The following is a 15,460-nucleotide window of genomic DNA, read 5'->3' as shown; positions in this document are numbered from 1 at the left end:
TTCTATTCTATTCTATTCTATTCTATTCTATTCTACTCTATTCTATTCCACTCCATTCTATTCTATTCCATTCTATTCCATTCTATTCTATTCTATTCCAGTCTATTTCTATTCTATTCTATTCTATTCTATTCTATTCTATTCTATTCTATTCTATTCTATTCTATTCTATTCTATTCCATTCCATTCCATTCCATTCTATTCTATTCCATTCTATTCTATTCCATTCTATTCCATTCTATTCTATTCTATTCTATTCTATTCTATTCTATTCTATTCTATTCTATTCTATTCTATTCTATTCTATTCCACTCCATTCTATTCTATTCCATTCTATTCCATTCTATTCTATTCTATTCCATTCTATTTCTATTCTATTCTATGCTATTCCATTCTATTCTATTCTATTCTATTCTATTCTATTCTATTCTATTCTATTCTATTCCATTCCATTCTATTCTATTCCATTCTATTCTATTCCATTCTATTCTATTCTATTCCATTCCATTCCATTCTATTCTATTCTATTCTATTCTATTCTATTCCATTCCATTCCATTCCATTCCATTCCATTCCATTCCATTCTATCCTATTCTTTCCATCCCTTTGCATCTTTCTTTATCCCTGTTTTTAGCCCCAGTGCTCCAGGAGCCTCAATTCCCCTTTGCTCTGACCGAGCTCACTGCTCATTTGCTTGGTCGGTGGCTGAGGGGTGGCGTTGTGAGCAGGAGTGAAGTCCTGGCATGAGTTTTCAGTCTCCTCCTCTCCACCCCTCCCTCCTGCCATCCCTTTCCTTCAGTTTCTTCCTGGAGCATTTTGTTGTGCCTTGCAGTTCCAGCATGTTGAACTCGGTTCAATGCCTCAAGTCCTGGCTTTACAGAGCCCCCAGGTGGCATCTACCACAGCCGTGGCAAACTCAAGACCTGATGCCAGCATAGTGGTGTCAGATAGAGCTGATGGTAGAAGGAGCAGGATGTGACCCTGCTCTGCTCTGGAAGGTGTCACAGGATCAGAGGATGTTAGGAGATGGAAGGGACCTCTGGAGATCTTCGAGTCCAACCCCCCCCTGCCAGAGCAGGACCAGAGAAAAAGTGCCTGGGGCTGAAGGAAAACCATTAAAGAGAGAACAAAGGCAGCAGAGCCAGGGCGGATCGTCTCCTCTACTCTGCCCTGCTGAGACCTCCCCTGGAATATTGCATCCAGCTCTGGGCTCCCCAGTTCAGGAGGGACAGGGATCTGCTGGAGAGAGTGCAAGGGAGGGCTGCAAGGATGCTGAAGGGCCTGCAGCACTGCCTGGTGAGGAGAGGCTGAGAGCCCTGGGGCTGTTTAGAGTGGAGAAGAGAAGACTGAGAGGGGATCTGATCAATGTCTATCAATAGCTGAGGGCTGGGGGTCAAGAGGGAGGGGACAGGCTCTGCTCAGTTGCACCCTGGGATAGGACAAGTGGCAATGGAAGGAAACCACAGCACAGGAGGTTCCACCTCAACATGAGGAGGAACTTCTTCACTGTGAGGCTCCCAGAGCACTGGAAGAGGCTGCCCAGAGAGGTTGTGGAGTCTCCTTCTCTGGAGCCTTTGCAGCCCTGTCTGGATGTGTTCCTGTGTGCCCTGTGCTGGGTTCTATGGTCCTGCTCTGGCAGGGGGGCTTGGACTGGAAGATCTCCCGAGGTCCTTTCCAGCCCCTATATCCCCCTTTGATCCTGTGGGCAGACACTGCCACATCACAGTGGAGCTGAGTCGCAGATCTCATCAGGGCTCTTGCCTTTGGAGTTGCCAGTTGTTTCTAGCAGCTTTCTGGCAATGCTTGGCAAGAGCTCACACACCTTTTCTCTTTTTTCCAAGGCTCTTGCCACCATCCAGATGTCTGTCTCTGGGGCTGCTGAACCTGCCCGTTAAAATGCTTAATGGGCTGGAAAGGCTTCCTGGGAAATGCAGGGACTGCCGGTAGTGGATTCAGGTGCCGGTGGAGACACCTGCAGTCCACTGACAGCCGCAGCAGCAGCAGCAGAGAGATGAAGGAGAGCTTTGACACAGCATCTTGGCCTTCTGCAGGGTCTGACCCCAGGTCTTTGGCTCTGCTGTGGCCGTGGTTGGCATGTGGGCTTGCTTTAACAGTGCCTGGTTGAGTCTGTCAGGGAAGGGGGGGGCTCTCTTGGGTGTCTGGATGACACATGCTGCAGCTCAAACATCAGTGCCAAAGCAAGCTGGGGTGGGGAATGTGCAGCTGCTGTGCCCTTGAGTGTAGCCAGTACACAGAATCACAGAATTAACCAGGTTGGAAAAGAGCTTCAAGGTCATCCAGTCCAACCTATCCCCCAACACCATCCAATCAACTCCCCCATGGCACTGAGGGCCTCACCCAGGCTGGTTTTAAACACTTCCAGGGATGCTGACTCCACCACCTCCCTGGGCAGCCCATACCAAAGGCCAATCTCTCTTTCTGGGAAGAATTTATTCCTCACATCCAGCCCTGGCACAGCTTGAGACTGTGTCCTCTTGTTCTGGTGCTGGTTGCCTGGGAGAAGAGACCAAGCCCCACCTGGCTACAACCTCCCTTCAGGGAGCTGTAGAGAGCAATAAGGTCTCCCCTGAGCCTCCTCTTCTCCAGGCTAAGCAACCCCAGCTCCCTCAGCCTCTCCTCATAGGAGCTGTGCTCCAGAGCCCTCCCCAGCCTTGTGCTCCAAACCCCTCCCCAGCTTTCTTGCCCTTCTCTGGACACGTTCCGCTGTCTCAACATCCTTTGTGAATTGAGGAGCCCAGAACTGGACACAGAACTCCAGGTGTGGCCTAACCAGTGCTGAGCACAGGGCACAATGACTTCCCCTCTCCTGCTGGCCACACTGTTCCTGATCCAGGCCAGGATGCCATTGGCCTTCTTAGCCACCTGGGCAGACTGCTGGCTCATGTTCAGTTGCTCTCCACCAGTACCCCCAGGTCCCTCTCTGCCTGGCTGCTCTCCAGCCACTCTGCCCCCAGCCTGCAGCACTGCCTGGGGTTGTTGTGGCCAGTGTGTAGAACCCAGCACTCACATTTGTTAACCCTCATGCCCTTGGACTCTGCTGACATCCAAAACCAGGAGCAGGCAGCACTTTCTGGTTTGAATTTTAACCCTGGTGTTAAATCATTGTAGTGCCCAGGTCAAGTGCCTGCCCTCTCAGCAGGGCAGAGTCCTGTGCTCCTGCCAGAGAGCAGGCACAGGCTTAGTAGAAAGTGGGCAGAGTTGACCTGACTGACCTCTTGGAGCTTGTCCTGAAGTGACATTGTTTGAGGGAGCAGCAGAGTCACTGTCCCCTATGTATTAGGTCTCTGCTCATGGTCAGGAGACTCTGGAAGCTCATTATGAGGATCTTCCACAATGCCTCCTTGCCATTATGGACATCACAGTTGAGGACCACATGTCCTTGTGGGTACCACAATCCCTGAAATCCAGCTGGGAGGCCTGTGCCATGAGCTCCTGGCACCTGGATAAAGCAGAGCAGCAGCATGCAAAGGGAAGCCAGGCTGCTGCTCTTCCTGGGGCTGGAGGCTGGTGTGAAGCCAAGGACCTTGTTGCCCTCTAAGAAACACACATTTGGTGTTACTTGCCATTTGATAGTGCCACCTTTTGTGACACAAAGTGGAGTCAGAGGATGAAGACAGCGAGCTGAGTGATGCTGTGGATACCCCAGAGGGACAGGATGGCAGCCAGAGGGACCAGGACAGGCTGCAGAGGTGGTGCCCAGGGGAACCTCATGAGGCTCAACAAGAGCAAGTGCAGGGTTCTGCACCTGGGCTGGAACAATCCTCACTGTCAATGCAGGCTGGGGGAGGAGGGGAGAGAAAGCAGCCCTGAGGAAAAGGACTTGGGGGTGCTGGTGGGGGAGAAGCTGGACAGGAGCAGGCAGGGTGAGCTTGCAGCACAGAAGGCCAAGGGCAGCCTGGGCTGCATCCAAAGCAGCATTGCCAGCAGAGCCAGAGAGGGGATTCTGCCACTGTGCTCTGCTCTGCTGAGACCTCCCCTGCAGTGCTGTGTGCAGGTCTGGAGCCCTCAGCACAGGAAGGACCTGGACCTGATGGAGAGGGTCCAGAGGAGGGCCATGAAAATTGTGAGGGGGTTGGAGCAGCTCTGCTCTGAGGACAGGCTGAGGGAGCTGGGGGTGTTCAGCCTGCAGAAGAGAAGACTCCAGGGAGACCTAAGAGCAACCTGCCAGGACCTGAAGGGGGCTACAAGAAGGCTGCAGAGAGGCTGTTTGCAAAGGCCTGCAGGGACAGGACCAGGGGCAATGGCTTCAAAGTAGAGCAGAGCAAATTTAGATTGGATGTGAGGAAGAAGTTCTGCACCATGAGGGTGGTGGAACACTGGAAGAGGTTGTCCAGGGAGGTGGTTGAGGCTCCATCCCTGGAGGTATTCAAGGTGAGGTAGGAGAGGGCCCTGGGCAACCTGCTCTAGTTGGGGATGTCCCTGCTGAGTACAGAGGGGTTGGACTGGGTGAGCTTTGGAGGTCTCTTCCAGCCTGGCCATTCTCTGAGTCTATGTTTACCTGCTTATAGAGAGGGACAATAAGTCTCTATGAGCAAAACTCTCCCCAGTGAAGGCAGAGTTTTCAGGCAGGGAGGATTTTGCTGGGTATCCAGGCTGCCTGACTCTCTTTGGTGGTTGGTTGGGCTTTTTGTTTGTTTTGGGTTTTGTTTGGGGGTGTTTTTTTGTGTGTGTTTTCTTTATCATTAGGCTTCATTGAACTTCCACTGAACCATAAGGGAGCTGTGAAGTCTCAATAGCTGCCCTGGGAGGATCTGACTTGCCCGTTGGATCTGCTATTTATAGTGTCCATTAGTGCAAGAGTGTCTGTCCTTTTGCAGCAGTCATGTACAGCAAAGGCTCTGCTCTTCTGGGGAGCTGTCCTCTGTCACCCAAAATATCCATCAAAAGAGGCTGCAGAAGTGAGGCTTCCATGGTTAAAAACACAGGCAAGCAAACAAGACAGCCTGGCCCCAACCAAACAAAACCCACCCACCACCCAAGCCTCAAACCCAACCAACCAAAGCAAACAACCAAACAAAAACCCCCAACACGAACCCAGAGGCAGCTGTGGCTTGGTTTGCTTATTTTGCACAGCCCAAGGTGGCAATTTCAGCCTTTCAGGAGGAATCCTGCCACCTCCAGCCATAGCTCCCCGTGGGATACAATCTTTGTCCCAAGCAAATTAGATCAGGAAGGGAGGTGAGGGAGTGGGAACGATCTTGCAGTCTTTCAGAGCCCATTTTTGTCCCCCCAGAACCAGGCTGGAGGTGACCCAAGTATAAGTTCTGTAACAAGGGAGACCTTTTTAACAGGGATTTGCCTTACCTTGCTGGGAGGGGGTTTGGCTGATAGAGAGCAGGTGACCGAGCAAATATGCTCCAGGATGCTAAATCCAGCCTGCATTTTGCTGTCTCACAGTACATTAGAGGTTGGAAGGCACCTCCAGAGATCAGCCAGTCCAACCCCCCTGCCAGAGCAGCATCATCCAGGGAAGTCTGAACAGGAGGGGACCCTGTGACTTTCCCCCACATCCAGGGGGTTGGAAAGGCTCCAGAGAAGGAGACTCCACAAGCTCTCTGGGCAGCCTGCTCCAGGCCTCTGTCACCCTCACTGCAAAGAAGTTTCTTCTCATGTTCAGCTGAAACCTTCTCTGTTTGTATCCATTGTTCCTCCTCTTATTGCTGTGCACTACTGAAAAGAGCTTGGCCTCCTCCACACCCACCCCTCAGGTATAACATAGAAGAGCATAGCACAGACTAGCATAGACTAGACTAGACTAGACTAGAATAGAATTAACCAGGTTGGAAAAGACCTTTGAGATCATCAAGTTCAACCTATCACCCAATACCATCCAATCAACTAAACCATGGCTCCAAGTGCCACGTCCAATCCCCTCTTGAACACCTCCAGGGATGGTGACTCCACCACCTCCCTGGGCAGCACATTCCAAAGGCCAATCTCTCTTGCTGGCAAGAACTTCTTCCTAACCTCCAGCCTAAACCTCCCCTGGCACAGCTTGAGACTGTGTCCTCTTGTTCTGGTGCTGGTTGCCTGGGAGAAGAGACCAACCCCCACCTTCAGGTACCCTTCAGGCAGTTAGAGAGCAGATTTCTATTTGACTTTACTCTTGGCACATTTACACTCCTGTGTTCTTGGGCTGTCAGTGTTTTACTTCAGCTTCTCCTGTTACTGTTGTTGCTTGCCAGTTCTGATGGCTTCCTCCATCTACTCTTGCTGTTGGCTGCAGCCAATGCAGCTGTTGCAGTCTCCTTTCTTCCAGTCACCAGGGACACTTCACTGACTGCAGCTCCCTGAGGTCCTTCCTAAACTGAGGGCCACAGGACTGGACACAATATTCCAGATGTGTCCTCACCAGGGCAGAGTACAGGGGGAGCAGAACCTCTCTCAACCTACTCACCACAGCCCTTCTAATCCCCCCCAGGATGCCATTGGCCTTCTTGGGCACCAGAGCAGATTGCTGCCTGTGGTCCTTACATCATGACCTTGTTTGTGCCAAAGAGAGGCAAACACAGCACTTGGCTGTCAGACAAACACAAAACTGTGAAGGTCAAGTCACTCACACCTGTGATTTGGGGGAGGAAAGGAAGCCCTGCTTTTCTGAGGGACAATGGAGGAGGAAAAACTTCACATTTAGAAGTCATTCTGTAAGAGCTGTGGTGAGTGTGAGGAGCGATCAGCATTACTGAGCTCACAGACAGTGTCCCCTGGCAGGGTGCTTGCTGTGAGGTTACATGTAGGGCATTGATTTAAATACACTTCCCTTTCCCAGCTGATCCTTGCCTGAGGGACACAGTAATGGGTGAGCAGAGAGCTTTTACTGCTGCCATGGGGATGGGGATTAATGGGCACTGTGTGAGTGCCTCCTGGCAGGAGCAGGGGGCATTGCCTGGTGCCATTAGGAACCTCTTGTCTCTGGGGTGGATCAGCAATAGAATTCCTGCCCTGGTCTGAGGCATGTGCCTGCTGTGCAGCTGGTGGCCCCACAGCCACCCCCACAGGGCAGCTTCTTGCCCTCCCTAGGGCTCAGCTCCATGCTGGATTCTGGTGCCCTGTGTTTGAAACAACCCTCAGGCAGCACTCAAATAGCTGGAGAGTGAAGGGGGGTTATGTCCACTGAGCCTGGTTCTGAGGAGGAGGAAGGTATCAATTAATGAGTAAGAGAGAGGGCTAAGTTCACAGGATCAGAGGATGGCAGGGGTTGGAAGGGACCTCTGAGTGATAGGACTGGGGGGGATGGAGCAAAACTAGAAGTGGGTAGATTCAGATTGGCTGTTAGGAAGAAGTTCTTCCCCATGAGGGTGGTGAGAGACTGGCACAGGCTGCCCAGGGAGGTGGTGGAAGCCTCATCCCTGGAGGTTTTTCAGGCCAGGCTGGATGTGGCTGTGAGCAAGCTGCTGTAGTGTGAGGTGTCCCTGGCCATGGCAGGGGGTTGGAACTGGCTGATCCTTGAGGTCCCTTCCTACCCTGACAATTGCATGGTTCTAAGTCCCTCATCAGTGTAGATGTCTGTCTGGGGACTGCCTTTAATGTGCTGCTGAGGAGGAAATACCATTCAAAGTCCATACAGGGCTGCAGCTCACCCCAGGTGTTTTGTGTCAAGAAACCCCAGGGCTCAGCTGGCTGCTCTGCCCCCTCTTTGCCAAGCAGCACCTGCAAGCAGACACAATCATTGCAGGCATTTAAGAAGCGATCATCTTACAGCTGTGCAGAAAGAACACTGAGGCTTTGTGCATCTCCCTGCTCCCCTGTCTTTTACCACACACTCAACAACATTTTCCTCTGAGACCTCTGTCCCTTCTGTTTGATTTGCTTCTATTTCAGGGAGGAAAAAAAACAGAAGGAGAGAAAGACAAAAGGTTACCTCTAACAAAGGGATTCAGCCATGTGTTTATTGTTTAAGCTCACCCTTGTGATTTGAAGCCCTCCTTCTCATGAGCTTGCTTTTCTTTGTGTTTTCTGGCTCTGCTGCTGCCACAGAAGAAGTGTCTGCCAGGATAGTGCAAGTGGTAACAGCTGAAGCTGTAGCAGTCCTGAAAGGAGAACAGGAAAAGGAAGTCCAACACAAAGAGCAGCCCGGACCGCTCCCGTTAGGTAAAATGAAGTGATGCTCAAAGTGTTCCTCCTGTCTGCAAATGTTATCTGTGCCTCTCTCACAAACCCCACTTACAGCTGCGGGCCTGGGTAAGCTGCAGCACCACTGGGTAAGTGCTGGCACCGTGTGGGAATGGTAGAAATGCTGTGTCCAGCAGGAGCAGGGAGGGGATCGCCAGGGCCTGCCCTTGGGGCTCAGCAACCCCCAGCAATGCTACAGGCTTGGAGGAGTGTGGCTGGAAAGCTGCCTGGCAGAAAGGGACCTGGGGGGTGCCAATGGACAAGCAGCTGAAGAGGAGCAGTGTGCCCAGCTGGCCAAGAAAGCCAAAGGCATCCTGGCTGGGATCAGCAATGCTGTGTCCAGCAGCAGCAGGGAGGGGATTGTCCCCTGGCACTCAGCTCTGGGGAGGCCACACCTGGAGTGCTGTGTCCAGTTTGGGGCACCTCAAGACAAGAGAGATGTGGAGAGAAGTTGTTCCCCATGAGGGTGGTGAGACACTGGCAGAGGTTCCCCAGGGAGGTGGTGGAAGCCTCATTCCTGGAGGTTTTTCAGGCCAGGCTGGATGTGGCTGTGAGCAAGCTGCTCTAGTGTGAGGTGTCCCTGCCCATGGCAAGGGGGTTGGAGCTGGCTGAGCCTTGAGGTCCCTTCCAGCCCTGACAATTCTGTGATTCTATGATTCTAAACCAACAAACCAACAAACAAACACCAAAACCAAAGAACCCAAACAACCAATGCAATCCTTTTATTGTAACCTTTAAGAATCATAGAGTCAACCAAGGTTGGAAAAGACCTCGGAGATCATCAAGTCCAACCTGTCAAACCCACCTGTGCCGAATGCGCGTCTCTGGAAATCCACTAAGCTCTCCCCCCTCTCTGCTGAATAATCCTCTCAAGCTGGGCACTTCAGTGTGACTGCAGCTTGTACCCAGCCCTGCCCTGCTAGCTCTCACTCTCCCTGTGTTTGGTTTCTAGCAGTTGAAGAGTCAGCCAACCTGCCTCCTTCCCCACCTCCGTCGCCGGCTTCCGAGCAGACCGGAGCGCTGGAGGAAGGTAAGAGTCTCTCGGCCAGCCCTGTGGCACAGCACGGTCTAAAGGATGGGGGAAGCAGAAAATGGAGATGCTTTCTGCCACATTCAGTGTGGAAAAGGTCAGGGAGCATCTCCCCACCTGGCACCCAGCTGCAATGCATGGATGAGGTAGCATGGAGGTAACTGGCAGCGTATACCTTGGGTGCATCCCTCTTCAAGAGACAAAGCTGCTGAGGCTCGCCTTCATATCTGGTGTCTGCAACCCGAGCCCAGGTGGCTGCTCTGAGACACTGGGGGTCATCTTTCTTTCTTTTATTGGTTTCTTTTGTTTAATGGCCATTAGCTTTGGGCTTGGATCTCCAGTGCATGAAAGCAAAGAGATTCAGGGTACACCCATCTCCAAGAGACACAGTTGCTGATGCTCACCTTTATGTCTGGTGCCTGCAACCCGAGCCCAGGTGGCTGCTGTGATGTACTGGGGGCCATCTTTGCTTATTGGATTGGTTTCTTTTGTTTAATGGCCATTAGCTTTGGGCTTGGATCTCCAGTGCATGAAAGCAAAGAGATTCAGGGTGCATCCATCTTTAAAAGTTTCTGATGCTCACCTTTCCATCAGGTGTCTGCAACCCGAGCCCAGGTGGCTGCTGTGATGTACTGGGGGTCATCTTTCTTGCTTTTATTGGTTTCTTTGGTTTAATTGCCATTAGTTTGGGATCTTGCATGCATGAAGGCAAAGAGATTCAGGGTACACCCATCTCCAAGAGACACAGTTGCTGATGCTCACCTTTATGTCTGGTGCCTGCAACCCGAGCCCAGGTGGCTGCTGTGATGCACTGGGGGCCATCTTTGCTTATTGGATTGGTTTCTTTTGTTTAATGGCCATTAGCTTTGGGTTTGGATCTCCAGTGCATGAAAGCAAAGAGATTCAGGGTACATCCCTCTTCAAGAGACAAAGTTGCTGATGCTCACCCTTATACCTGCAACCTGAGCCCAGGTGGCTGCTGTGATACATTGTGGGGGTCATCTTCCTTTCTGTTTTTGTTTAATTGCCATTAGCTTTGTGTTTGGACCTTACATGCATGGAAGCAAGGAGATTCAGAGCTGGGTCATTGCTGCAATCCCTGCTTCAGTGCCTGTGTGTATTTGGGGAGGGGAAGGGAGGGAGCTGTGGGAGCCAAATACTAGTCTCACAAAGCCAATTTACACTCCCCCCTCCACAACTAACCTTCAGTTTCAGCAGCCCCATGATCACCTCATTTCCTTCCTGCTAAAATCCCCTCCAGCAAAGAACTTCAGCATTGGCTTCGTTGTAAGCAGAGGGCTAAGCCCCAGTGGGGTTGGCACGGTGGTGAGGCAGTGCCAGTGGTGAGCCGGTGCCAGTGCTTTGCTCGACGGAAGGCTGCTTCAAGGCCATCGGTGCAGGCAGGCAGCAGTGTGTTCAACCTGAGCCATGTCACCTTGGGAAAAGGGAAGGATTTGGGGTCAGAATCTTTAAGGGACTGCCAGCTGACCTCTGCCATGCCAGAAGCAGTTCTGTGTGTCCATTTATTTCGTCCTCAGATTTCCCTTTGAGCGCTTTCTTCCTTCCTTCCTTTCTTTCTCTGCTGTTGTCCAAGGAGTGCATGGAAATAACTTCTTGAGCCATCTGCTGAGCAAACTTCGTTGGCATCTTCACACAGAGCTTCTCTCAGCTGTGCAAGTGGCTGGTTGCTATTTCATGTGCTTCCAAGGGCTGCCTCTTGGCTTACCTCTTGCAATTAGGGCATGTTCCATCCTGCAGTCGGTGTTGAGATAAGGCAATTAGTGGCTGTGTTAACAGGAACAACATTTGTCAGCCCACTGTGCTGGAAATACAGCCTTAGGTGTGGTTAGTAAACAGGAAGAAGTATAACCAGAAATGCCTACAGGATGTGGTTAGTAACCAGTATAACCAGAAATGCCTATAGGATGTGGGTAGTAACCAGAAACACCTGCTGAGTGTGGTTAGTAACCAGTAGTGCCTATAGGATGTGGTTAGTAACCAGTATAAAGTATAGCCAGAAATGCCTATAGGATGTGGTTAGTAACTAGAAACACCTGCTGGGTGTGTTTAGTAACCAGTAGTACCTACAGGATGTGGTTAGTAACCAGAAACACCTGCTGGGTGTGTTTAGTAACCAGTAGTGCCTACAGGATATGGTTAGTAACCAGAAACACCTGCTAGGTGTGTTTAGTAACCAGTAGTACCTACAGGATGTGGTTAGTAACCAGTATAAAGTATAGCCAGAAATGCCTACAGGATGTGGTTAGTAACCAGAAACACCTGCTGGGTGTGTTTAGTAACCAGTAGTGCCTACAGGATATGGTTAGTAACCAGAAACACCTGCTGGGTGTGTTTAGTAACCAGTAGTACCTACAGGATGTGGTTAGTAACCAGAAACACCTGCTGGGTGTGTTTAGTAACCAGTAGTACCTACAGGACATGGTTAGTAACCAGTATAAAGTGTAGCCAGAAACATCTGCTGGGTGTAGTAGTAACCAGTATAATCAGGAACACCTCCTGGATGTGGTTAGTAACCAGTATGAAGTATAACCAGAAACCCTGAAGTGTAACCAGAAATGCCTACAGGATGTGGTTAGTAACCAGTCTAAAGTGGAATGAGTTTTGGGCACCTCGAGACAAGAGGGATGTGGAGGGGCTGGAGCCAGGGCAGAGGAGGGCAAGGAAGCTGGGAAGGGCCTGGAGAAGAAATCTGATGAAGAGCAACTGAAGGAGCTGGGGATGGTTAGTGTGAAGCAGAGGAGGCTGAGGGGAGACCTCCTGGCTCTCTACAGCTCCCTGAAAGGAGGTTGTGGAGAGCTTGGTGCTGGTCTCTTCTCACAGATCATTAGCCATTGAACAAGGGGAAGAGCCTCAAGCTGCAGCAGGGCAGCTTCAGACTGGACAGGAGGAAGAATTTTTCCCCATCAGGAGTGGTCAGGGCTTGGAATGGGCAACAAAGCTGGGGAGGGGTTTGAAGCACAGCCCTGTGAGGAGTGGCTGGGGGTGTTCAGCCTGGAGAAGAGGAGGCTCAGGGGAGACCTTCTTGCTGTCTACAGCTACCTGAAGGGAGGTGGTAGCCAGGTGGGGGTTGGTCTCTTCTCCCAGGCAAGCAGCACCAGAACAAGAGGACACAGTCTCAAGCTGTGCCAGGGGAGGTTTAGGCTGGATGTTAGGAAGAAGTTCTTCACTGAAAGATAGATTGGCCATTGGGATGTGCTGCCCAGGGGGGTGGTGGAGTCCCCATCACTGGAGGTGTCCAAGAGGGGATTGGACGTGGCACTTGGTGCCATGGTTTAGTAGTCAGGAGGTGTTGGGTGAGAGTTTGGACTTGATGATCTTTAAGGTCTTTTCCAACCTTATTGATTCTGTGACTCTCTGCAGTTCCAAGCCCCCTGCCATGGGCAGGGACACCTGACAGGTTGCTCAGTGGCCAGAAGGATACCAGGTTGCTTCTCCCACAAAATTATCACTGTTATCAATTCAGGATAGCGAATGACAGGAAAAAAGAATCTTGTGTTCTGCCCTGTGTTAAAGGATGTGGTCCTCAATTGCTGTGAGAAACTTGAGCTTTTGCTGACCCCAGCAAGCCAGAGCTGTCAGTTTGATTGCAGCACAGCTCTCATTCAGGGGAGTTTGCCTCAGCAGAGTTTGACCCAGTTTTTACCATCCTTGTTCAAACCTCTGCCATCTGCCTCCCTATTCCCATGCCCCTTTGCATGTCTGTCTGTCTTTCTGCTCAGCAGAATGCAATTTATGAACTCAACCCAATGTTAAACAAACAAAGGGTTGAGTGCTTGGTGTGTCTACCTCAGGCCTCCTCCTTCCCCCCCCCTTCTCTTGGAGCCCTTTCCTCCCGTGCTTGTCAGTCTGCGTCGCCTTGCTCCGAGCGCAGGAGAGGCTTCCTTCAGTCACAGGAGGAAGGAAATCGCTGCTGTAGACATGACAAAGGTGGATGTGGCCAGCCATGCAGCAAACACAAATTAGAAGAGAAGGTACAGAAAGGGAGGGAGGTTTGTGGGTCAAGTGTCTTTCCTGAGAGAGAAAGGAGCTGGCTAGATGGAGGTCTCTGTCTTTCCTTCGGCTGCGGAGGAAAACGTTCCAATGAGCCTGTCCCTTTTTGCTGCTGCAGAAGGTAAGGCAAAAATCATTTGCTCTGTTGAAATGTTTTAGTTTGTTTCAGCTGTGGGAAGAGAATTTTGCTCAGGAAATGATCTTTCCCCTGGCCCTGTGTGCTCCTTGCATCGGTTGGATGTGGCCACGCAGGGCTGATGCGATCTCCTTAGTGCTCGGCAGCCTCTTCATGTCCAAATCCTTCTGAGTGTCTCAAGGCAGAAGAATGTCTTTTGTGGGCTGCCTGCCATTTTGGAACAGCCCTTTCAGCTCAGATGGGGCTTTAGGTACCAAACAAACTGAAAGGCATCAAGCATCCTGGAAAAATGGGTTTGGTTGCAAGTGAAAAATGACTTCTTGGGAGGTGTGTTCAAGAGACCTGGAAGCTAAAGCAGAATTAAGCCTTTGTGAGCAGGGAGTTTATTCATAGGCTTCAGAATATAGCAGTACAGGTTAGAAGGGGGTCTGCTAGAGAGCAGCCCTGTGGAGAAGGACCTGGGAGTGCTGGTAGACGTGTTCTGCATAGGAGAGCAACGTGCCCTGGTGGCCAAGAAGGCCAATGGGATCCTGGGGTGCATTGAGAGGAGTGTGTCCAGCAGAGCCAGGGAGGTTCTCCTCCCCCTCTACTCTGCCCTGCTGAAACCTCACCTGGAATATTGCATCCAGCTCTGGGCTCCCCAGTTCAGGAGGGACAGGGATCTGCTGGAGGGAATCCAAGGGAGGGCTGCAAGGATGCTGAGGGGACTGGAGCACTGCCTGGTGAGGAGAGGCTGAGAGCCCTGGGGCTGTTTAGTCTGGAGAGGAGAAGAGTGAGAGGGGATCTGATCAATGGCTATCAATATCTGTGGGCTGGGGGTCAGGAAGGAAGGGACAGGGACAGACTCTGCTCAGTTGCACCCTGTGGTAGGACAAGGGGCAATGGATATAAACTGCAGCACAGGAGGTTCCACCTCAACATGAGGAGGAACTTCTTCACTGTGAGGCTCCCAGAGCCCTGGACCAGGCTGCCTAGAGAGGTTGTGGAGTCTCCTTCTCTGGAAGCTTTCCACCCCTGTCTGGATGTGTTCCTGTGTGACCTGTGCTGGGTTCTATGGTCCTGCTCTGACAGGAGGATTGGACTGGAAGATCTCCAGACATCCCTTCCAACATCCTGTGTGGTCCTGTAATCCTCTAATACATGGGGGATTTCTTCCCCCCATGCTTTTAGATGAAGAAGAACTATTAGGAGGAACTAAAAGCCTTGTTTGCATCAATATAGAGCTCACAGGACCACAGCTCACAGTGTGTTAGGGGTTGGAAGGGACCTCCAAAGATCATCAAGTTCAACCCCCCTGCCGAGGCAGAGAGGGATCTGGGGGTGCTGGTGGACAGCAGCTGAACATGAGGCAGCAGTGTGCCCAGGTGGCCAAGAAGGCCAATGGCCTCCTGGCTCCACAACTGATGTATAGTTTGGAAATCCACTCCTTCTAGTGGTTGGTTTCTGCCCTTCAGAAAGGCTGTAGGAAATGCCACCTTCGTTTGCCCTCCTGCAACATGGCGCAGCTGCCTGCTTCCTTTCTCCCTGCCTCAACCTGTGTCCTGGCTGCTTTGCTCCTTCACAGTGGCTGCTGCTGCTAGTGCATGCACCCATCCTGTCTTGTCTTTTCTGTGTCTGTCTGTCTGTGTTGCAGTTTTTGTCTGTGTGTGTGTCTGTTTGTAGATGAAGGGGCGGAGGATCAGGTGGGACCACTAGAGCCGTGCCCGGGCTGCGTGCCTGCTGCCAGCAGGGAGAGGTGCAGCCCCCTGGCCCCCTCCATTTCAGTGTCTGTGCCCGAGGAGGAGCCCTGCAATTCGGAGGAGGAGTACTATGAGCATCCCTTGTTCAGCTCAGAGTGGACTGGCTCTAGTACCACAGTACCCAGTGCCACAGTGAAGAGCACAGAGGTCTTGTTGGGCCATCACGAAGGTGAACTGAGCACGGTCCCATTTTGTTCCTCTCCCCCTCCACACACCTGCCATCCATTCCATTCTAGATGTGCCTGCCTTCTGGGGAGGGGGACCAGGATACCCTCAGTGCCTCCCAGGAGAATCATAGAAGCCCAGAATTGTCAGGGTTGGAAGGGACCTCAAGGATCAGCCAGTTCCAACCCCCCTGCCATGGCCAGGGACACCTCACACTAGAGCAGCTTGCTCACAGCCACATCCAGC

At 51.6% G+C, this 15,460-nt stretch overlaps 1 protein-coding gene across 21 annotated transcripts in view; it reads left to right on the top strand.

Moving 5' to 3' along the window:
- Nucleotides 1–15,460, top strand: part of MAP2 (microtubule associated protein 2) — a 225,683-nt gene that overhangs the window by 168,064 nt on the left and 42,159 nt on the right. For 12 of the 21 annotated variants that reach the window (XM_054177052.1, XM_054177056.1, XM_054177054.1 and 9 more), the window contains 2 exons: nt 7,999–8,112; nt 9,086–9,163. In XM_054177052.1, coding sequence (XP_054033027.1) covers nt 7,999–8,112; nt 9,086–9,163 — 192 coding nt within the window. The remainder of the gene's footprint in view (nt 1–7,998; nt 8,113–9,085; nt 9,164–15,460) is intronic. The other 9 variants (XM_054177057.1, XM_054177053.1, XM_054177071.1 and 6 more) reach the window with 3 other exon arrangements.

This window comes from Dryobates pubescens, chromosome 37 (genome assembly GCF_014839835.1).
Source record: "Dryobates pubescens isolate bDryPub1 chromosome 37, bDryPub1.pri, whole genome shotgun sequence".
Lineage (NCBI taxonomy): Eukaryota > Metazoa > Chordata > Aves > Piciformes > Picidae > Dryobates > Dryobates pubescens.
Note: the sequence above shows the minus strand (reverse complement) of the source record. Positions and strands in the feature narration are given on the sequence as shown.